At 42.0% G+C, this 25,360-nt stretch overlaps 1 protein-coding gene across 1 annotated transcript in view; it reads left to right on the top strand.

Moving 5' to 3' along the window:
• LOC149286338 (carbonic anhydrase-related protein 10-like) overlaps positions 1–22,192 on the top strand; it is a 92,442-nt gene extending 70,250 nt beyond the window's left edge. Inside the window, exons 6-9 of the mRNA XM_089494242.1 lie at positions 12,854–12,926; positions 15,474–15,628; positions 21,716–21,881; positions 22,155–22,192. Coding sequence (XP_089350368.1) covers positions 12,854–12,926; positions 15,474–15,628; positions 21,716–21,881; positions 22,155–22,192 — 432 coding nt within the window. The remainder of the gene's footprint in view (positions 1–12,853; positions 12,927–15,473; positions 15,629–21,715; positions 21,882–22,154) is intronic.
• The last annotated feature ends 3,168 nt before the right edge of the window (positions 22,193–25,360 follow it).

The raw sequence follows: 25,360 nt of genomic DNA, 5'->3' as shown, positions 1-25,360 counted from the left end.
TAGTGTGGGATGCCCATAAGTGTGTGCTGCGAGGTTTCTTTATTCAACAAGGTACGCAGCGAAAGAGGGCGCGCGCGCGGGAGATTGATAGGCTTACTGTTCGAATTCAGCAGTTGGAATCCCTGCATAAGGATACCCTGGATGAGGCGACCTACGCGGATCTGACCTCCCTCAGGGGCCAACTGTCTGATATTCTCAACTCTAAGTTTCGGCGGGCTTCCCTGTATAGTCAGAGATTTTTCAGTGAGCACGGTAATAAGTGTGGTAAGCTGTTGGCCAAAATGATCAACCCCCTTAAGCGCAATACGCACGTCCCATTTCCCCTCTAAGATAGTGGATGCGTTTCACGCGTACTACTCCTCCCTTTATGGTTCGTCCCAGGTTTCAGATGGGGGTGCCAGTCATGATAAGCGGGTCCGCATCAACAGTTATCTTGCGGAACACGGTGTTCGCAAACTCACCCGCGAACAGGCGGAATCCATGGAGGCGCCGTTCTCGGCTGAGGAGCTCTCCGCGGCTCTGAAGGCTACCCAGCGGGGTAAGTGTCCGGGTCTGGGCGGTCTGCCCCTGGGGTACTACCGTACGTTCTCGGCGCCCCTTTTCCCACACCTGCTTGCTGCGCTCAATGCCATCCGGGGGGGACTTCGGTTTCCCTCCCAGTCCTTGGCGGCCACGATCACGGTCGTTCCGAAGGAGGGCAAGGACCCTGGTCTGTGTCAGAGCTACCGCCCGATCTCGCTCCTCAATGCCGACTTGAAGCTTTTTGCTAAAATGCTGGCGTTGCGTTTGGGTCGGTTCCTCCCGCTGTTGATCCACCCTGACCAAGCTGGTTTTATCCCTCGGCGTGAGGCGCGTGATAATACTATTCGACTTCTCTCTGTCATCCACAAGGCGCGGGTGGAGGCGCGCCAGATTTTACTGTTATCAACCGACGCGGAGAAGGCCTTTGATAGGGTGGACTGGGGTTTTTTGGAGGCTACCCTGGAACATCTGGGTCTGGGTCCCTCTATGTTGGCCTGGATTGGGGCCCTCTACTCCTCACCTACTGCTCGCGTGCGGGTTAATGGGGCTCTTTCTCCCCCCATAGCGATAAGGAACGGGACCAGACAGGGGTGTCCCCTGTCCCCGATGCTCTTTGCGCTGTCTCTGGAGCCTTTTTTGGAGGCTGTCCGTTCAGACCCGAACATCTTGGGGTTACGGGACGGTGGTCGACATCATAAGGTAGCGGCGTACGCTGACGATCTGCTGTTTATTGTTGACCGCCCCAGTATTTCGCTCCCGAATATTCTTGAGGCTTTTCGTCTCTACGGCGCGCTGTCTAACCTTAAGATAAATTATTCGAAGTCCGAAATTTTAAATGTCTCCCTGCCCCCTCGGATGGTGACCTCGCTTATGCCTTGCTTCCCCTTCCAGTGGTGCCCGGAAAAGCTGAAGTATTTAGGGATTTGGCTGACCGCCGACCCCGCGCAGCTTTATCATGTTAATTTTACACCTTTGTTGGCCGTTCTGTCCGAGGACCTGCGGCGGTGGACGCCGCTATATCTCTCCTGGATAGGCCGGGTGAATGTTGTCAAGATGAACCTTTTGCCTCGGGTGTTGTACTTGTTCCAGACGCTCCCGATTCGGATACCGCGGGACTTTTTTAAGGTTCTCCGATCTATGGTGTCTAGGTTTGTCTGGGGCAACAAGAGCCCTCGGCAGCGGTTCTCCCAGCTCACGAGGCCCAAGTCTGCGGGCGGGCTTGCCTTGCCTGATTTTCATGCGTATTACCGTGCTGCCCACCTACTTCGCATCTTGGAGTGGCATACCTTGGGTCCCCTAGCTAAGCCATGGGTCGATCTGGAGCTTGGTGGGTTGCGGGGCCGTGTGTACCATGCCTTGTGGGGCCCGGGTGGCGGCCACGGCGGCATTTCCCATCCTTGTGTGCTGGCGACACTGGCGGTTTGGCGGGGGGTGGGCCTGCGCGGTCGCCTGTCTACCGCGCCGTCGCCGTTGCTGCCCCTCTGCGAGAACCCGGACTTTGCTCCGGGGCGAGGGGTGGGACGGTTGGACTTCCTCGGGGTTCCTGCCCCTGTCCGGGCCCGGGCGCTGCTGGAGGGGGGCGGGCTGCTGTCATTGAGCTCGCTGCTGCAGGGACGCGGTCGGAGCGCTTCACGTACCACCAAATTAGGCACTATCTCTCTACCTTGCCGCATGGGGACCGTCTCCACGGCCCTTAACGGGCTTTGAAACCTTGTGCACGGGGGCTCGCCCACCGGAGAGGGCCATCTCCTTGCTCTATTCCTTACTGATGACTGTGACCTCTACGACTCGACCGTCCTTCTGTGAGACCTGGGAGACCGTTTGTGACGCTCGACTCTCTGACAAGGACTGGGATAAGATATTTGTTTTCACCCATAAGAGCTCGAGGGCCACTAAGACGCAGGAGACTAACTATAAACTGTTGACACACTGGTACAGAACGCCGCAGCGCCTTCAGCGTATGTTCCCGGGTACGTCCGACAGGTGTTGGAGGTGCGGTGGGGATGTGGGCACGATGTTGCACATATGGTGGTCCTGTCCCTTGCTGCAACCTTACTGGCGGGAGGTTCACCGGGTGATTTCGGAGTTATCAGACTCTCCCCCCCCTTTCCGTCCACTGCCCATGCTCTTGCATCACACGTCTCACTCGATCTCTCATTACAAACGGTCGGTGGTCCGACATCTCCTCGACGCTGCTAAAAGCCTTATACCCTTACACTGGAAACGACCTTGCCCTCCCTCTCACCGGGACTGGGTGGCAAGGGTGGAGGAGATCAGGAGGGTGGAGGATCTCTCCGCCTCGACCCCGAAACTTAGGGAGGCCTATATGGCCACGTGGTTTTACTGGTTATCCTTGGTTGTTGGGCACGGTGTGTAGTTGCCTAATTTCGCCCGGTGTCGCCCGGCTACTCGGCGGGCCGGTGCTCGTGGCCGCGAGCTGTCCGGACTTCTTGATTTGTGTTCTCCATTGTTCCTGAGCTGAGTATTTGTAACGCTGCTTGCGTGCTGGTGCACGCCTCTGCCTGTATTTGTGTTATGTACCTTGCTTTGTATTTTTATGTTCCACTGTCTTGTGCCGTGGTGTCCTGATTCCCCCTTGCCCCCCTTCCTTTTTTCCTTCTGTATCCCTGCCCTACCTCCCTCCTTTCTGTTTTTGAAAATTTCAATAAAAATCTGATTTTGAAAAAAAAAAAATAGAAATATACAGAATAAAATCAAAAGAAAAATTAAATTTATATTTTCCTTAACAAATATAGATCACTTTAAAACAACAAAATTCTTTGCTTTTTTGCTTATTCTATCTAGAGTTAAAAAGCATACTCTTTTATAACTGTTTTAAGGATCCTTCTTAAACTAAAGCTAGCATTTTATTTTGTAGGAATAGACTAATCATAGAACTAGAAGTGGGTAAAGTGGCTGGCATACAGTATAAGTTAAGTCGGACTCTGGTCTTGGCATGGCGACTTGTACAAACAAAAATATTTGAACATATTGGTTTTAAAGTAAAATAACCAAAACATATTTTTAACATTGCATAACATTTTATTTTAACAGCAAGCGTAGTGGGAAAATCCTGACATTTGAATTATGATTTCTTTATCTTTTACATACATGACCATAGTATCGTCAACCATGCCCCCCCCATACCCTATTAACCCCCACACACACCAGTGATTTGGTTTTACAAATACTTTATTCAACTTTAGGTAAAAATTGGCCATGGTCTGTGGGTTCCGAAAATTCCCCCAACCATGACACTCTATAATGACATTACATGGTAACTTTCAATTGGAATAATCAATCTTCTATAACTTGTGACACTATCTGCATCACCAGGGCGTAGGCCCAGGCAGTGTCTTGCACTCCTGCCCCACTAGTGCAACCAGTCCAGTTATAATTGTAATTCCACCAACCGCCACATCACAAATTAGTATAAAACCTTAATACTTGGATAGAACGAAAAAAGAGGGAGGCTGGGAACTTCCCCTTTCGCCTTCTTACAAATGCAAAAAAACAGAATGTTGCAGAATCTTGTAATACCTTTTTTATTGGACTAACAGTATTTAAAATAATAGACGAGCTTTCGGGAGTCCTCCCTTTATCAAGTCAAAAGCATTTCTGACCAAGCAAGTGAAAAACACAGTTTAAAACTGACCAGTACATGTTCTGATACAGGGTTAAAACATGGGTTAAAACAACATGGTAGAGAATTTGCAGACAAAAAACTAAGAGGGTCGTAAATAGTAAATAGTGGCATATACTCCAGTTGGGCACCACTTCACCCAAACAGGTCACTCCATATATGACCTTAAAATCAAAACACTGAGAGGTAATTTCAAAAACACCCAAGAAAGAAAGACATTTGAAGCCAAAATGATACATTTTTATGATTGTAAAAACAGAGGACTTAATGTGGATTTTAGCTTCTTAGCACACTATCAAAACTTCCTATAACCTGTGGGTTTTTTTTTCTCTCTTTCTCTTCTTCTCTCTCCTACACGCTTACCCCTGCTCCCCCCCTAGCCTTATCTGTGCAGTATATGCCACTATTTACTATTTACGACCCTCTTAGTTTTTTGTCTGCAAATTCTCTACTGTGTTGTTTTAACCCCTGTTTTAACCCTGTATGAGAACATGTACTGGTCAGTTTTAAACTGTGTTTTTCACTTGCTTGGTCAGAAATGCTTTTGACTTGATAAAGGGAGGACTCCCGAAAGCTCGTCTATTATTTTAAATACTGTTAGCCCAATAAAAAAGGTATTACAAGATTCTGCAACATTCTGTTTTTTTGCATTCTTATACACTGGACTAATACGGCTACCCCAAACTACAGCCTTCTTACAAAAAACCCTCGCTGTCCTGCTAAGGCTACAAACCTTTTATACACTGGCTGCCCTGGAATGCCCCTCCCTTCTGGTTACAACAGTGCTGGGGTCAAAAATTTAAGGATGGTTTAGGGGCCATGAGAATCACCACGAGATGTAGGGGAAGGCCCTTGTGCACATTTCCCAGGTATGGGAGGTGAGTCTGCTTCTTATCCAGTCATAGTGCCACTCACCCTGATCTGGGGCTGGCCTTTAAAGGTAGTAATGAGTAAAGGTTTGGAATTTTACCTTAATATCCCGTTTAATCAAAGCATTTTATGTCCACAACGATTCAAAACATATTTTAGAAAAAGAGCACCTGAAACAATGAAACATTGCAGGCATCATGGCAAATTAGTGGCAAGTTTGTACAAGCTTTTTGAAAAGCCCTTCATGGTAATGGCATTTAGGGAACATCCATCTACTTTTCTGCTTGATCCTCCTCTAAGATCAAGTCATCTAATCTAAGCAGTCTACAATCTCTCTACTCTGTCCCCTCTGCGCGGCTTCGCATCAACGGCATCCTTTCTGATCCCTTCCCTATTCGCAACGGGACCCGTCAGGGTTGCCCCCTCTCGCCGATGCTGTTTGCCTTATCACTGGAACCCCTCTTACAGGCGATACGCCAGAATCCGGACATCTCGGGTCTCCAGGTGGGACGATCCCACCATAAGGTCTTGGGATATGCAGATGACCTCCTTTTTGCGTTAGCCCAGCCCCGCGTCTCCCTGCCCTCGGTCCTGCGAGAGCTCGCGACATACGGTGACCTTTCCAACTTCAAGGTCAACATGTCTAAATCTGAGCTCCTGGGTGTTAATGTGCCGGATGATGTCGGTGCCTCCCTGCGCACGGCTTTCCCCTTCGCGTGGTGCGATACTAAATTGAAATACTTGGGAGTGTGGATCTCCCCCGACCACTCCCGGCTGTACGCCTACAATTTCCTGCCACTCCTTTCCGCTATACAGTCCGACTTCCGCAGATGGTCCCGGCTCACTGTCACATGGTTAGGTAGGGTCAACACTATTAAGATGAACGTGATGCCCAGACTCCTCTACTTGTTTCAAGCTCTGCCCATACACATTCCCCCCTCCTTCTTCGCTTCTGTCCGCTCCGCCTTTCTTCGTTTCATATGGGGCCCCCGCTCCCCCCGCATCAGATACACTGTCTTGATCCTGCCCAAGTCGAGGGGTGGCCTGGCTTTGCCGTGCCCACGTACGTACTACCGGGCATGCCATCTCTTGCGGATAGTGGAGTGGGCTTGTGGTTCTGGTGGGAAGCGGTGGTTGGAGGTGGAGGGCGGCATGCTGGGCTCGTCGCTTAGTTCTCTACCCTGGCTGGAGGCGCAGTGCGCCCGCCAGCGGGCGGCTCCTCACCCCTTCATGCGGGCGACGCTCAGCGTGTGGCACTCGGTGCTGCGGGGCACCTCTGTCTCTTCTCTCCCGTCTCCCCTTACTCCGATACGCGACAATCCCGACTTCCCTCCGGGCATGGGAGGCGATGTCTTCCCTGAGGTGGCCGCCAGGGGGACGCTGGGCATCCGTGCATATCTCTCTCCATCGGGTCTACAGCCCTTGGAGGCTCTGGTGGGCCCGGCCCCTCCCACGGCCCTCGCGCGCTTCCGCTATGCCCAGCTGGGCAATTTCTTTCGTTCCCTGGGCCGGAGGCACCAGGTCCTTAGGGACCTCACCAGGTTTGAAGCGCTGTGCACCCTGACCTCGCCCCCGCCCCATGGCGTTTCGCTCCTCTATGGCCTCCTCCTCTCGGCCGTTTATCCCTCCCCCCACCTCACGAGGGCAAGTGGGAGACCTCATTGCAACTCACCCTCACCGAGCAACAGTGGGAAAAGATTTGCGTGCTCACTCACCGATGCTCCCTAAACAACAGGGACCAGGAGATGTCCTACAAGCTGATGGCCCTGTGGTATAGGCCCCCGTCGACCACGGCCCGGTTCTGTCCTGATGGGAGGGATGAGTGCTGGCGGTGTGGTGCATCTCCCTGCTCTCTGCTTCATCTGTGGTGGTCCTGTCCCCGCATAGCTCCCTACTGGTCGGCCGTCCATTCCCATGTTCGATCCCTCTCCGACAGGGACATTCCCTTTTCGCCGGAATTCCTACTCCTTCTCCACATGCCCTACCCGGTTTCGTGGTATAAAAATTCAGTGGCCCGATACCTTCTGACAGCTGCGAAAGCCCTTATCCCCTTGCATTGGGGTGCCTCTTCCCCCCCTACGATTCGGGAGTGGGTCCAACGGGTGGAGCGGACCCGAGTTCTCGAGGAACTGATTTATTCTGCCACGGACAGATCTGAAAAACATCATCGCATTTGGTTTCACTGGTTGCAATTGCTCGCTAGCCCCCAACTTCGCCCATTGCTTGACGGCGCGCCCTCCTGAGCGGCGGCCTCCAGGTTACCTCCTTCCGAGGCGTGGTCACTCCCTCCTGAGCTTACCCCCCCCACTTTTTTTTTTTTTTTTTGTCTGTTTGATTGTCCTTTCTGTTTTCGCTTCTTCCCTTCCCTCTCATACCCTTGCTGCTCTCCTTCTCTACGGGTTTAGGGCTCTGCCTCTGAGGTTAGGTGCTGGGGGTGTCCGTGCGGGTTATCACGCTGAGCTCATTCGAGGTTGCACGGGGGATGTTGACGCTTCCTTGCCTCGCCTTAACACCCCTGTTCCTACTGGCGCGTGGGCGGAACGCCCGGCCCCCCCCCTTCTCTGGGTGACGAATGCTGGAGGGTCTACGCACCCCCCTTTTTCATGCGCTCTGTCCTTGCGAGGACGGGGTTTGTAACTATGTGTCCTACTGCTCTGGAGCACCCTGTTCCTGCCGTGCTGTTTTTACCGCTATATTTCCATGCTGTGATCATTTTCCATTGTACTCATGTACTGTCGATGTGATAACTGTATGTGCGCAGTGTCAGCTGTACCTACTCGTTCCTCCCCCCCTCCCCCCGATTCCTTTGATTTTCTGTACCCTTCCCCCTGCCTTTTCCCATAAAACTGAAAAACCTTAATAAACATTGATTTACCCTAATCTAAGCAGTCCCCTCACCTGGGCCGATGTCATGGGGTTCAAAGCATTACAGTTGTAAGGGAACCAGCTTGAGGAGACAAAAAGAAAAGGTTTTCACTGGACCTCTGGAAGAGGAGCCCTCACTCTCAGCCAATCTGGAGAGACTTCTCAACTCTTTAGAGTTCAGAAGCCTCGCCCTTACAAAAAATTACTGCAGTTTTTCTGAAGTAATACTGCCGTTTTTTGGACATGAAAAAACTGCAATACTGCACTTTTACTGCAGTATTACCGCACATTTACTGCAGTTTTACTGCATTTGTACTTCAATGTACTGCAGTATTACTGCACATTTACTGCACTTTTTTTTTTATATTGCAAACCTACAGTTATACTTCAATATACTACAGCTTTATTGCATTTGTACTTCCGTACAAAAGTAACTGCAGTAAAACTGCAGTACAGTGAAGTACAAATGCAGTAAAACTGCTGTAAATGTATATATCTCCTCCACACGGAGCTCAGTGTAAGCAGCTAGCACCAGGTAAGAAACCCACTGTGTGTGTGACGTGTGTGTGTATGTGACAGTGTTTGTGTGACTGTGTGTATGTGTGTAGTACCTGGTAATGGAGGGGGTTAATTGTCTGAGTGTTTTCATGTCTGGTAATAGATATATATATATATATATATGAAAATATATTATTAAATCTGAAATCAACATGTTTCCTAAGCCTTCCTAATAATTTCTAGAATATAAAGTGTATTTTATATGTATGTGATGGTGTGTCATCAGTGTCTATGTGATATATGTATATATATATAAAATATACACCTGCCTGTGTGTAAACTCAATACTCAATAAAATGTGGTCATCCTAGCCCTCAGTGGTAGAGGCATTGCTGGTCTCCCACAATGATTCAATAATATATTTGTCCCCAAACAGCATGTCTGCACCACCTTTGCACCTAAATGGCTTATCTGTGCCATTTCTGCCCCAAATGGTTTGTAAGTGCCCCAAATGACCTGTCTGCGCCATCTTTGAACCCAAAACGACTTGTCAGTGCCCCCAGACGACTTGTCAGTGCCCCCAGACAGCTTGTCTGTGCCATGTTTGACACCAAAAAAATGAGTAGAAGAGAAAATACTGGTGGTGTAGAGGGGGCCCAGACCTTTTAATCTGATCGCCGGGGCACTGCTGCTGCTGTCTGCCCAGGTGTCTGGACAAATACCTAAAAACACTTTTGGAGTTTTTTTTCCATTTGCACTGGTTATATATAGTTTTTATAGGTGAAACTGAAAATATTTCCTTTTTTCCCTAATTTTTAGATATTTTTCATACCAAATGATGGTTTTTATATATAATTATTATTTCAAAAGAAAGCCCTACTTGTGCTGAAAAAAAAATATATGATATGTGTGGGTGCACTAATTTAGAAAGCAATACATTACAGTTGAAGAAAGACAAAACAAAAACACAAAAATGGCTCTGGTCTTTTAGCGCAGACATGGTAAAAAAACCCAACCCTTCCTAAAGAGGTTAATAGCCCACTGCGAAGATTCCATATAATGACTCATCAAACGTGTTAAACAAATGGCGATACCAGTCTTCATTAAAACTTTAATTGGTCATTATGTAAAGATACATTTTACCAGCAATCAAGCAGGGATATCGACCATAACAAACTTTAGCAAAGGCACCAGTTGTCAGTCTTATGTACCCCACTGTTCAAAAGTTTAGGGTCACTTAAAATGTCCTTGTTTTTGAAGTAACAGCACATTTTGTCCATCAAAATAACATTAAATGGATCAGAAATACAGTGTAGATACAATGTTGTAAATGACTGTTGTAGCTGGAAACGGATGATGTACAGAGGCTGTTTATCAACACCCATCACTCCTGTGTTCCAATGGCACCGTTGTGTTAGCTAATTCAAGTTTAAGTTTAAAAACGTATTGATAATTTTTTATTATGTTAGCACAGCTAGAAATTATTTTGTTTTCCATGAGAATAGCTAGATGACCCCCAACTTTTGAAAGGTAGTGTATAATGACAGCAGTATATAGTAGGAAGGAGTTAGTTCCAGACTGTGTGACCCTGAGAATCTGCACATTTACTCTGAGACCTTGAGATTTGGGGGAAAAACCTTGATACTCAAAGTTAAAGAGAGTTTCCAGGTGTGGGTACCACCACTGACAGTATGAAAAGACTGTCTGGAAGGGGAGGTAATTCTACACAAAATCTGAAACATGTCAGTCTGGTCAGTGTTTCATCTAAACTAGCACTGCTAACGTCTTAAGTCACAATGCAGCTTAATGAGAGCAAGTGGGGACACGAACATTTACATATGGTTGCCAAGGGTAGTGTAATTATTTTCTTATCAAACCAGTCAGCATAACTATGGAATGAATCTATAAAAAAGTATGGCGGTCTACATTTCATTTTTTTTAATTAATAGACAGATATGCACATACAGTAACTCATATGAGGTTTCACAAATTCCCATATACATATCATTAATCCTAGTAGCAACTCTATGTATGCCTTTATTCCATGGAACGTTATAGGTCTGTGTTTCCAAAGCAGAGCTGAAGAGAGAGGATTCATACAGGATCAGTCTTAGTGGAATACTGGTTGGATGCACACAACCATTAAGCTTGTGTGCCTACACCATATACACCTACAGGATTTCCATACCCTCCAAGATGGGCTTCAGTTACCCAACTCAGAATATCTTAGATACAAGCAAATCAAACACTTCAGACATCCCAAACCAAACTAAGGCATCTGTGCACAAACCGACTGCCACCATCTCCTCGTTATACCTACACTTTATCACAAGCATTAACTCAAACCCACCATCCCACAACTGTATAGGAATCAGAATTGAGGGAGTCTCTAACAATGGACAGATATATACACAAGCACTTCAAAACTAACAGCTAATGTTCAAAGAAAATGGATGCAAAGTGATTGCCAGGTAGTATTTTCATCCAATGGGTCTCTCTAAAAATCTATCCTGGGACGACAGACTTATGTTTTAGGCGATGCACAGCCCAGGAGTCTTACCTACATATCCTCAATTTGGGCCTGGATGTTTGATCCACTAAGCAAGTTTACCTCAATTCAAATTAACCCAAACCTCTGGTCAACTTTGCTTAACAGGAATCTTAGGAACTCCAAAGTGGCACAAACAAACTCAAATATAGGATCAGCACAGATCAGCAAGAATTGGCAAACACTTCCACCCACAAATACTAGCAAAAACATATGGCTCAAATATGCACCACGTCAGACAAATACATGAAGGTGTGGAACCCCTGGCCAGAGTCCAGATACGCCGACTCAAGCCCCTTTCATTTAACCTCCATTCTGCTGAAAAGATTTCAGTTTACCCATTAAAAACTATATTGATTTTTGCGGGGGGGGGGGCAGGCTGAAGTTCTGCTTTTCATTGGTAGCTTACTTGAAGGAAATGTTGCATTGTGGGACAAGATATGATGTCTTAAGTATAAAAATATGTGATTGTTTTCCCATACTATTTTACTATAAACCAAAATCCAAAATGCATGAGGTTTATTCAAAGACATCTTTTTAAATCATCATCATGTTCCTTATCATTTTTTATATAAAAAAAAGGTACAAGTCATATAATCCCATGGTCAATTTGGTAACTTTAAAAAGTATATATTTCCTGAAGCGCACATCTAGGGCAATAGCACAAGCATACGTTTATCCTTTTTATTAGTGAAATAAGTTTTTTTAGCAATGTTTTAATTTTTTGTTAACAAATACAGGATTTTATTGTATATCTATTTACTGCTAGCTTAATGAAATCTTCAAAGTCCCTTGAAAAACATCGTATCACATGTGTGTTATGCATGTGTCCACAAAGGGTTTTTACGCCAAAATTTTTTTTATGGTTGAACATATAATGCACATTTTGTGATAACTACTCATAAACATAAAAATAACCCCCACAAATAAATATTCCTTGAATGCATACCACTCAAAGATTTCAGACAGCCCACTTATCTTTCTATGTGGCCCACAGAGACCATGAATCTTCCAAGAACAGAGCATTTATGGGGGTTTTTACATAACTTTTTCATGTTCCAGACACATTTTATCATGGATGCTGCATCCTTGCCTATCTTGTACAAAAAACATTTAAAAAACGAAATTTACCTCCCATGTCTTCTGAGCACATATGTGTCCAGCTGGGACTGTCCACTGATTTCGTGGGACCCCCCCCCCCATTTATGAGGAAAATAGTCTGGGAGTATATCGGGAGTATGAGGAATCCACTTCTGTGACAAAGAAGATTCAGGGTGTTGAACCAGAGAAGCCGTGCTTGTCTCTGGGTCTCCCGGCAAAACCCAGAGAGTTCCCAGGTATTCATGAGACCCCCAAATCATGAGTGCTCAAAGTGGATTCAAGCAGAGAAATTAACCAAAAATGTGCACCTCATGATTTAGAGGGGGGACTACCATTAAACAACAAACTATCCCTGGCCAACTATATATTCCTTAAAGGCAAACCCCTACAGGATTTCAAAGACACCCCCTCTTATTATTATAATTTAATATTCATATTAATAATTAAAATATAGGTAAGAGAGATTATATATACTAGGTAGGGATATGCAACTTGATTCCCATCCATGCTTTGAATTTTAGACCTTAAACACGATTAAGAATGTGGGAGTATAATAAAGACCTATGGTTCTTCAGCATATTTATAATAATGTTCTTTTTTTGTTCTCTACCTAGATTACAGATAGTACATTAAAGTGCCACTATCAAAATAAAACATAACTGACTAGCCTTTTTTATATTTGCATAATGAATCATGCATGAGGTCAAGCCTTCAGTACATTAGAATGCATTTGGCAATATAATATATACATATGTTTTATTCTCATTGCATTACTAATACTAACTCTGGGGTATTTTCCTTTGAAGGTGGCGGATAACTCCAATCCATTTCTCAACAGGATGTTGAACAGAGAAACTATCACAAGGATATCTTTTAGAAGTAAGAATTCAGAAGATCCCATGGGGTAAAGCAATATCCTTTTATCTCGCAGGCAGTGGAGCAGCAACATGATCAAAACGAAATGTGTGATATGTTATCAAGTTCCTTGTGAAAATGCGACCAGATCATATATTTGATTGATAATATGATTCTGTTTAACAACACATGCTGAAAGGTCTTCTACAGTGGTGTGTACAGCAGGATAATAATGAAGATGGACATTGTTAGGGAGTTGTAACTAGAAATCTTGATCTTTTTATAATTTATTACGTTTTATTTTCTGTTGCAAAGATTTATATGCATGGCACGGATACAATCTTAACAGAGTTTGGTAGGAGTGTAAAGGCTACAAAACAACTCCACTAAAACAGCACTGTCAGACAACCCAGATTTGACATCTATGGTGAAAATGCATACTGACACTCACTGAGTAGCAGGAAACATTTTCATAAAATATAATAAATAATAAAAAATATCAATATTTGGCAAAAAAGTGCTCCCACTGAAATGCATGCCAGAGCCTTATTAGACATAATGGGACTCTAACAGAAGCCAGTGCTGGTATACCTTGGCTGAATACATCTCCTGTAAGCAAAGGAGTTGAGCTTGGTAATCCCTTCATATATATATGTAAGGGGGGACAAATGTTAATTTTAAGGGGACACTCAGCTATCACATTAATTAACCCTTTGACAACAATTGACATCCTAGGAATGCAACAGAAAAAAATCTTGTTGGCAACAGTTGACGTGCTTGGCACATCATAGGTTTAAATGGGTTTAGAAAGTGAGCTAAGATCCTCTTCTCCCAAACCAAAATCAGGGACCCTGTCTGATCACTCCACAGATCTTCAACTGCGCCATGTTAAATATGGAGCCGTCTGTTTAAAAGGACTTAGTCCTAAGCTTAAACAGTGTTGCTGAAATGCCTCGATATCAAGGCACTCAGCAACACAGAAAACCCAGCAGGGCGCAATGTGATCGCACCGAAGAGTGGTCACAAGCCCCGTTGCGAGAGATTTTTCCTCTGGCAAGATGGTGGTACCCATTAAAAATATAAACACGTTCCCAAGAGAATCTCTCCAGACCCTCCTGAGAACTCTGAACCTGCAATTTGACTATAGGTACTGTAAAATAAATTAAAGGGAAAAAAAGAAAATTAGTTAAAAATTAAAAATGTGGTAATATGTAAAAATAATTATTCCATTATGTCACCATCGGGGGAACCATACAGTTCCAACAAAATGTTAAAAAAAGTCTGTGTATATATATATATATATATATATATGTGTGTGTGTGTGTGTCTGTGTGTGTAGATAGATAGATAGATAGATATCTTTACAAACATCCTTGCATGGTAAGAGTAAAAATACTGGCATTTTAAATATCCATGCACACCTCCCAAATCTGGCCTGTTACCCCACAAACAACCCAACAAACTTATGCATGGGTGGTATCATTGTACTCAGGAGATACGCATTGTTTGGCAGACACACATACCAGGAGCTGGAAATTCATACCTAAAGTAGTGTGATCCTGCACCCACACAGGGTACCAAACAGCACGGTCCTCTAGGGTATTAACGCCACATCTCAGTTAGGTAATCACCCACGATTTATTTGTAGTCCACGTATGAAGATATTTACAGGATTACATAGAACACAAATTCGCTACAAACAAAAGCCTAGCTCGTCTGAGCGCTTACTAACATATAACTCCCTGACTACTAAGGGTCTAAACTAAAACAAAACATAATCCCACCAACCTCTTTGATGGTCTCTTTTGTGCATAGCAAGCTCTGCTGCTTCCAAACAAATTCTCTTTTTTTTTCCCTCTGTCCAACAGGTCAGGTTATATTGCAGTCAGTGCAGCTAATTACTTGCAGCTGACCAGTGCATTGGAGTCAGCTTAAACTCCCGGCCTGGAACCCGTGTCAGTCCAGGTGCATGTAAACTGCGGGGTGGAGAAACAGCCTGCCCTATATGTCGTAGAAAACCCTGCAAAATCGAGGGGGAATGTATACCCCTTCCATGACAACACCCCGCACCTTGTTACAGTAGACATTCTGTGGGGAAAAAACACCTTCCACAAGGATGGTGGTAAAATGTGTTCATGGAAAGAGTTAAGATGCCAGCATTTTAATACCCTGGGGGGTCTGGTTTTCAAAAATATATGGTTTGATGGGCTAAATTGAATTGACCAGCTTCAAAGATGTCACAAATAATACACGAGGGCAGGATGGCCACATGTTAAAATTGCAATTTGAAAAATGTGCACCTCCCAAATGTAGCCTTTAAGCCACCAAAAAACCTGGCAAACATATGCATGGGTGGTATTAATGTACTTAGGAGATGTTGCTGAACACATATTGTGGTGTTTGACAGTGACATATACCAGCAGCTGTAAATTCATACCTGAAGTGCAAAGTGTGCCTGTAAAAACATGTTAAAAGCAATTGTAGCTTCATATGTGTAGCAGAACCTCATAAAAAAGCAATAATTGTGGTAATATCTGACCCTGTTTATGCTAAATTCCTTGTATTTTGCAGATGATGCCAATTTTATACAAGATCTGAGTATTGAAGATTTGTATCCTGAGAGCTTTGGATTTTTGACTTATCAGGGTTCCATGACTGTCCCACCATGCTACGAGACTGTAACTTGGATTGTTATCGATAGGCCTTTAAACATAACCTCAATGCAGGTGGGTGCATTTTTTTTATTTTTTTTTCATCATATTCCAAAAGTTAAAATGTTTTATTAGCAATTATATTTAGAGCCACGTTAGTAAATGTACTCACGTTGTATTCGTGTTGATTATCAAAAAAAAAAATACACGCCCACATAACTGATAAAGTCTAAATGCATTATACAGGGTTTTAGCTTCAGCGTAGACATCAACCCGCTGCCCCGGCAATACAACAGGAAATTGGAAGCACCGGTGTGTGTGTGTGTTGGTGGTGGTGGTGGTGGGGGGGGGTGTTAAATGGGGGCAAAGGGCATTTCTGGAGGCAGAGTGCTCTGTGAAATGCCTTTTAACCCCCTTAACGCCACTCTGCCTCCTGAAATGCCTTATACCTCCCTATATGCCACTCTGCCCCATAATATGCCTTTTAACCCCCTAAATGCCAGAGTGGCATATAGGGGTATAAGGCATTTCTGGAGGCAGAGTGCTCTATACAATGCCTTTTAACCCCCTAAATGCCACTCTGCCTCCAGAAATGCCTTTTAAGCCTCTATACGCCACTCTGCCTCCTGAAATACCTTATGCCTCCCTATATGCCACTCTGCCCCATAATATGCCTTTTAACCCCTAAATGCCAGAATGGGATATAGGGGTATAAGGCATTTCTGGAGGCAGAGTGGCACATAGGGGGTTAAAAGGCATATCATGGGGCACAGTGGCATATAGAGGGTTAAAAGGCATATCATGGGCCACAGTGCCATATTGGAGTGGCAAGCCTGGGGGCAGATGTGCTTAACTGGGGGGCAGGTTGGAAAATACAAGGAAATAAAAACAAAAAAATATTTTTCTCAATCATAGCTTTTATTAAAAAATGTAATAGTTTACATGAATTAACATTTACTGGTAAAACTTTTTTCCTATAGGGTCGTCTTATATCGTCTTTTTTTCCTAAATTAATATTCAGATTTTGGGGGGTCGTCTTATAATCAGGGTCGTCTTATAATCGAGCAAATACGGTAATTCTTGATCTAGAAGGGGGCATTTCCAGATACAGAAGTCTCAAACCAGCAACTATCTACTGAAAATGAGAACAGCAGGTTATTCTGTTTTAACTATTTTTTATGTACAGTGCGGTGAAAAATAATTTGCTTCCTTCCTGATCACTTCTAGTTTTTCTTATTTGTAACATTTAAATGTTTTAGATCACCCAACTCATTTTATTCTCCTATGTAAAAAATAACAGTTTAAATACATACCTTATTTGTTATAAGAAGATTGTTTTAAAACATTTGGCGCACATGAAAAACACTGGCAGGTAAATTAGAAAATAAAATTATATAAAAGCATGTTCAGCATGAGTTCGTAGTTCAGCATGTGAGCCAAAAACTTCGTCACAATAAAAGTCACATTTAGAATCAGCAGCTCTGGCAGTAAGTACCACCTATTGCACCTGCAACACTTTCTAGTCCTACTCCATAGTAACCACAGTTACCATAGTGAGGACAAATTTCATACAATTACTATACACAATCTCAAAGTAATTATAGAATCCATAGAAATGGCATGCAGATTATAAACATCACCCCAGCAGAAACAAATATAAAACTGTAGGGCATGGTTACTGGATGTATAAACTGTTTTAAATGTTTTAAAGTCATTTATAGTTTTATAGAGTTTGTTGTAGACATGGGAGTATAGTAAAGTTAGAACCTTAACCCCTTAACGACAATTGCTGGTCCTGGCACGACACGGAAAAGCATGTGCTTTACGACAATTGACGTGCCAGGACCGGCACGTCTTTAAACAGGTGCAGAAAGCGATCTGTTTTCGCTTTCTGCACCCAAAAAACGTTGCTGAATGCCTCGACCTCGAGGCATTCAGCAACGCCGCGATCGGAACGAAGGGGCCATCTCTGGCCCCTCCACGGGGCGTCAACATCCGCCATACTTTGTATGGCGGCGGACGCCCGTTTTAAAAGCGTTTAGGAGGCGATCGACGATCGCCTCCTAAACTTAAATGGTGTCGCTGGAATGCCTCGATCAGGAGGCATCCAGCGACACCAAACACTTACCTTTCGATGGGCTGTGACCGCTCCGGAGAGCGGTCACAGCTGCAGCTCCCGATGATCTTCGCCATCAAGCAAGATGGCCGCTGCCCTGTAACAGGAACCAACAAATTTTAAAAGTTCGCTAGATGGTCCAGACCATCTAGAGAACTTTGGCTCCACTTGCAGGTTGAATACAGGTACTGCATTCACCATGCAAGTCAATGGAACCCAGCTTTCTAATCACAGTGTGATTAGTAAAAATAAATAAAAAAATAAAATAAAATTAATAATAATTAGAAAAAAAATAGTAAAAAACTAGTAAAATGTAAAAATCATTTCCCACTGATGTCACTATCAGGGGAACCTCCAAGTTGAAATTTTTTTTTTTTTTTAAAAAGACAAAAAAAAATAATATATATATAAAAAATATATTTTTGTGAGCAAGTCCTAAAATTAGCATATTAGCTTAAAACAATTCTCTCATGGAAAGAGTTAAAATACTGGCATATTAAATGCCCGTGGGGTGTCTACTTTTAAAAAAGGTATGATTTGATGGGGTAAATTGAATTGGCCAGGTTCAACAACGTCCCAATTAACACCGGGGGAAGGATGGCCACACACCTAATTTCCAATTAGAAAAATGCACACGTACCAAATGTGGCCTTTTAGTTCCCACAAAAATGACAAACCCATGCATGTGGGGTATCACTGTACTCAGGAGATGTTGCTGAACACATTATGGGGTGTCGTGTGACAGCGGCATATACCAGGAGCTGTAAATTCATACATAAAGTAGGTGTGTGTGGGAAAAATACACACACAAAAATACTACTGCAAACTTTGAAAACATGCTGGTGGTAAAATGTGTGCATGCAAAGAGTTAAAATACCAGCATTTAAAATACCCTGTGGTGTCTAGTTTTGAAAAATATATGGTTTTGTTGGGCACACTGAAATGGCCCGGCTCAAAGATGTACCAAATAGGGCATGGGCAGTGGATCCCCAAATGCCAAAGTTCAACATTGAAAAATGCGCATGCCCCAAATGTGGCCCTTTTGCCCCCAAACGGCCAGGCAAAATCATTCATGTGAGGTATCGCTGTACTCAGGAGATGTTGCTGAACACATATTGGGGTGTTTTGTGATAGTGACATATACGAGAACTTTTTAATTCATACCTGAAGTAAAATGTGTGTGGAAAACCAAATGCAAAAAAATGACTACCACAAAGTTTGACAAAGACTGGTGGTAGATATGGTGCATGGAAAGAGTTAAAATACTAGGATTTGAAATACCCTGGGGTGTCTAGTTTTCAAAAATATATGGGTTTATTGGGCACACTGAAATGGCCCGACTCAAAGATGTACCAAATAGGGCATAGGCAGTGGATCCCCAAATGCCAAAGTTCAACATTGAAAAATGCGCATGCCCCAAATGTGGCCCTTTTGCCCACAAACAGCCAGGCAAAATCATTCATGTGAGGTATCGCTGTACTCAGGAGATGTTGCTGAACACATATTGGGGTGTTTTGTGATAGTGACATAAACGAGAACCTTTTAATTCATACCTGAAGTAAAATGTGTGTGACAAAACAAATGCAAAAAAATGACTACCACAAAGTTTGACAAAAACTGGTGGTAGATATGGTGCATGGAAATAGTTAAAATACTAGCATTTGGAATACCCTGGGCTGTCTAGTTTTCAAAAATATATGATTTGATGGGGTAAATTGCATTGGCCGGGTTCAAAGATACCCGAAATGGCACATGGGGGGAAGAATTACCAGATTTCCCCAACGCAAAACGCTACCTGTACTTATTGCCCCATAATGTGTAGAAAAAAGCAAAAAAACATAAAAACATTTGGTATTTCTAAACTCAGGACAAATAGTAGAATCTATTTAGCAGGTTTTTTCATTACCTTTTATAGATGAGTAAAATATTTTTCAACTAAAAGTTAGAAACAGTCATTTTTTTCTAAATTTTTCACCATATTTTATACTTTTTTTAGTAGTAAATAATATGATACAATCAAAACAATGTCATATAAAGAAAGCCCTTCTTGTCCTGAAAAAAACAATATCTAATGTGTGTGGGTTCAGTAAACGGGAAAGAAGAAAATTACAGCTAAACACAAGCAGCGCAGAAATGTTAAAAAGGCCATTGTCACGAAGGGTACAAAAAGTAAAATCAGCCTTTGTCACGAAGGGGTTAATAAAGTTCATCGATGTTCATACAGCTATTAAAACAGTACAGTGTAAAACATATTGCGGCATTATCAAGATATGCATAATTAACACATAGTAGTTTAGTGTTGTGTCTGAAATCTTGTCATCATTAGCAATGCATAGAAACGTACAGAATGACAATCAACATGACTCATATAACTCACTTGCTGAGATACAATATAGCATCTGTACCTCATTTGCGAGAATGTCACCCGTGGGCTATTGTGTTAAGCTGGAAAATAGATGGCAGATATGTAAATTGTTATGCACCCTTCTGCAGTCTGTGAGAAAAGAATAAAAATCAAGTTCATCATGATTTTTATCATACTATTTTGTAATAGTTTTTTTATTCTTATACATACCAAACATGGTCCGATGGCCATTTAGCAGCTATTGTAAAAAAGGAATATTTTAGTGAGAGACAAATACTAAATCATGTCAAATATTACCGTGAAAATATCATTTTGTCGATCTGATATAGATTGTGTGTTTCAGACAGATTAGACCTATTGTTTACACAAGATTAAATGTATTTGTAAAAGTGCTACACAACCGAATCATACAGATTGCCAGGGAAACTGTGGTCTGTGCATATACGATAAAGGAAAATGAATATGCCAGTGTTACTTACAGACAGCCTCCTAAAGAATGTATATTAACCCATAAACTCCCTTTAAAACGTATTAATACAGTCCATACCCTCTTGGGACCTCTGATGAGACCCCCTGCAGGCTGATCACAGGTACTTTGATTAGCGATGCGGGTAATCAAGCTGCATTGAGGATCAAAGTGAAAAGAGGGAGAGTGCACCTGGCTACTGCACCTCTTACCCAAGTTTTGTACAGCAGGCAATTGTACAGCAGGCAATTACTTTCAAGGGTTCCATGTATAAAGTGGATATAGAGGCAAAAGGTGATCTTTGTTGACCTTATTTGCATTTGCCTACCCAGAATCCTTTGTGGTTGTGTGGCTTGTCTGGTGTCTGTAGATGAGTGTTTAATAATGCTTCTACTACTCTCTCTTTAAAAAATAGAAAAAAATAAATTAAATAATAATTAAATGGACTCCAATGCCACCATGACATCATATGTGTGTAGCTTCTGGTCCCAATAGAGATCCCTGAGATCTTTAAAGACATCAAATGGATCTCCAGTCAAAACAATTAAAATAAGAACTAAAAACGATACAATGGAAAAAAAATGGTAACGTGCCCAAGTACTTGGGGGATGTTGCTTAAAATATGCGTGTGGCTGGAAAGTATAAGCAACAGAAAAGTCTTAAGGTCACCACATACATCTGCATATGGAGAGGTTAAGATAAGAAACAGTCAAGTTCTCACAATGTAATTTCTATTTTTAAATTCATGTCTTAGTCCGTTTTGTATATACAGAAATGTATTTACCGCATGCAGACTGGATCATGCATTGTTTAGTTAGTAGTCTGTCTTTTTGCCTCTAGCTGCCTCTACTGAAAGTAGGAAGTATTAGTATTAGTGCATATATGTCCAGTACCATTAAAGCACCAGCAATGCATGTCAGCACCAGCGATAACATACATGTTATTGGCTGCTGCAACTCCTATTCAGCCACCATAGATTAGAGTGGGAGTTCTATTAAGCATATACAGGTATACTGGGGTAGGCTTGCCAATTTTCAGTACAGGCAGCTAAATGAGTCTAATTTTGCAAACTCTACTAATTAACGAATGCCTGATTTTCTTGCAGTAAAATGTGTTGGAGTCCATGTAAGCGTTATGTTTATATAAATGTTATATATACTGCAGAAACAGTTAAAATATTCCCATAAACGTATTTCTCTCTCCCTCTATTTAAAGATGCATTCCTTACGCTTACTCAGCCAGAACCAGCCATCTCAAATATTTCAGAGTATGAGTGACAATTTCCGGCCAGTACAACCACTTTTCCATCGTGGTCTGAGGGGAAATCTTGATTTCCGCAAACCAGGACGGAAGTGCAAAGGAGCTAACTACAAACTTCACAGTAAGTGGTATTTTTCAAACTGTTAGAGTAGTTATACAAAAATCATATAATGTATTATTGTATTAGTACAATCACATGGAAATTTACCGAGATTATCAGTTCCACCTTTGCCCCCAAACAGCATGTGTGTGCCAGCTTTGCCCAGTTACACATTAACAGTAATGCCTACACTTACACATTCATGCTCACATATACTTACACAGTCATGTTAACATGTTATACATAGATTCTCATTATAACATGAGATTATGTTGTTTTCTCCCTTGTGTTAAGTGGTAGCAATTGATGATTTCTTCATGCAGCCTTTGTAATATTTGGAAAGGATTGAAATTTAGGACATAAATTGATTAAATAACAATGAATGTGTCACATGCAGCCCCTGGTCACAGCTTCCATTAAGTTAACTAAATATTTACAAAAGAATTATACTGAATAACAAACAAAAACCACAAGCTGTAAGTAGGCTGAAACTGAATCAATGAATGGTAGAATTTATGACAGTTCCACTGTCTGGTGTATTTTTGTGTTGAATGCCTGGGATATGACATCATATTTTACAGTGCTGCATTATGGAGGTTAGTGCCATATTATGTGGCATAGTGGCTCTTTCCCATTGGAACAGTTGGCCTAGGGCAGATAACACAGTTGCCCCCTACTAGTAATGTCAGAGAGAATAACCCTGACATATTATTTTCTATGTTTATATAGTTTATATCTTGTTTAGCATTGATTGCCTCATTATACATGAATAATGTTTGTGCTAAATGTCAAAATACAGCGGAGGCAGTCGGTCGGACTAGCCAGCTCCGTGACAAGCTCAATCAATATAAAATCAAATACATTTTAAAATCAATTTAACTCCTAAGTGCAGTAGGATTTCAGTCCTTTGCATTTAATCTCTAACGACATTGTTTAGTAAAACAATGTAATTACTATAAATATTGTTTAATCTAAACATATTACATTGAGTATTAATATGTTATTTATATCGGCAGCAAATGTCTCTCTCTCTCTATGTGAAATACATGGACAAAGGTTCTATTCCTGAAAATTGTGATCCACACTATATACTCTATATTATAATTTGGAATGATACTTAATCCTTCATGCAATAATAAATAATGACATTTTCTCTCTCTTCTTGTAGTTGACAGGCCATTGTCTTCCTCAAACCCAGACTGAAGGATTCCAGCCATTCAGCTGCAAAAACTTAAAATCAACACATTGGGGAAAAAGTGTGTGATTTTTTGACTTTTAATACAAATTTGGATAGAAAAAAATGGCATCACAATTATTATCCTCTGTAAAATACCAGGAAGCAGGTTAGCAAATTTGACCAATTCCAGCCAGATGACTTAAAATACGTGAAGAAAACCAAAATTATTAAAGCTAGACATGCTGCACAAAGACTGCTAATGATCTTGGGTGTCCCTGTTGCAAAATGTGAAATTCTTTAGATCACTATAGACCACACTATGACTATTGATAGACATTCCATCTTATCACTTTTGCCATCTATCATAACGTAACCTTTTAACCACTGAGATCAAAAAGTAATCTCTTCAACATAGCGTAAGTAAGAACATATAACTTAACGTTTATGTAGGTCTTATTTAGAATTGTGTTTACTTAAGTTTATTCTGGGCCATAATGGTATGTTAAACATATAGCTTAAAATTAAATTTTAATGTAAAATATTTGGTATTATGTAGTGAAAAATACCATATTAAAATTGTATAAAAAGTGAGTGATTTGGAGATGTTAAAAGATAGGCTACAAGATAGAGCCAAGATAACTTTTCCGTCGCCAGAAACCTGGATTTATTTAGTGTCGAAAAAGTCTTCCAAGGTGGTATTCTTTTAATCAGATTGTCTACTTGCTGCTTATACTGTACACCGTGATGAGACTCCCAACTTGGAAGGCTTTTTCTATACTAAATAAATCCCTTAGGGATGGTTGTTCTTTACTGAAGGTAAGGAGAAGATGGCAGTGTATAGTATGGATGCTGAATGTAAAAAAACAAACAAACCTGTATTTATCTGTAATGGTAGGAAATTTGCAGTTTGACGCCAGCATTATTTTGACACAAAATCATTATCCCTTATTATGACCAAAACTACTATTAGTTTATTGCAGGGTTTTGCTTTATATCCTCTGGATAAAACCAATTAGGAATATATTAGAAAGTATGGACTCAATAGACATAGTGGGTTTTTTCAACATCATTAACGGGACATTTTAGTCATCAAATGCACTTTAATGCATATGATGACTGTGGTCCCTTTAAATTTATGTGATGCCCCCTTGCAGTTGTTTTCCTATCATATATGTGATTGCTGCTTCAATGATTTTAATCAGAGTGCTACTGAGAAGATGTGCAAGATGTTTACATACTGATGCTTCCTGGTTTACTTGGAGGACCTAAATAAGACAGAAATACAGGTAACGCCAAAAAGTAAAGACCACTTGCCTCAGACAGGCTGAGATATGTTTTGAATACAAAAAACATTAAACTGTTGTGGCATCACTGCTGGAGAATTTAATATTAGAGGTTTTTTGCACATTGATACCTTAATATGCATCGATACACACATATCTTAACCTTTTTATTAGTAAAAAAGTGTGGGAGCCCTCTTTCTTACACCAGGAATTAGCTAGTCCAATGAGGCATTGCGAGCCTCATTGGGTGGTTAAACACAGCACCATTGACTTCTCACTAAGTTGAACTCCTAGGTTTTAGTCCCCTACAACATCTATCAGACACAATTCAGAATATATTGGAGTACACACTAGTTGCTACAAACACCTGTAACCACCACTGGTCTTAGCTGTCTGTAAAATCATATGTACATAAACGTTTATAAATATTAGACATGCAATATTAGACATTCCCTACCCGTTCAGTTCTGCTAAAAATTCAGGGGCATTTTTAATTTGGGAACAAACTTGTTGCCTGGTGCCCATATTCACTCTGCCTCGCTCTGTCGCTCTCTCACTCCCTCACGCTCTCATTCTTGTTCACTCTCTCACACTTTCTAAACGTTTCCCTATCTTATCTAGCGGCCACTTTCGTTTCTGCATTTTCTTCATCTATCTTTTATCTTCTCTCTTTTCTTCTCTCTTCAATATGCTATCTTCAGTCAATTAACTTAGGACAAAATGACAGCCCTTTTGGTGACATACTCTCCCCTGATTGGGCATTACGTGTGCCTTACACAAGAGGTGCTATCGTAACCCCAAAGACATTTTGTAGGGCTAATTTTCTATTGTATGCAATGTATCATTTTTGAAGAGCACAGATTTTTATGTTCGTTATTTTCTATATCACATGTGTTTTTTTGAAATGTGTGGAACTCATTAAGCACTCAAAGATGTTTAGTGCTCTTTGCATTCTAGCTACAGGTAGATTACCAGTCACCTGATCTCTGCATGGTCACCTTCTTCATTGGTTACTGACCAGAGGAGGGCTGACAAGTTCA

This window comes from Sceloporus occidentalis, unplaced genomic scaffold (assembly GCF_023333645.1).
Source record: "Sceloporus occidentalis isolate IW3139 unplaced genomic scaffold, rSceOcc1.0.p SCAF_70, whole genome shotgun sequence".
In the NCBI taxonomy this organism is placed as follows: Eukaryota; Metazoa; Chordata; class Lepidosauria; order Squamata; family Phrynosomatidae; genus Sceloporus; species Sceloporus occidentalis.
This window is presented reverse-complemented; position numbering and strand designations above follow the sequence as displayed.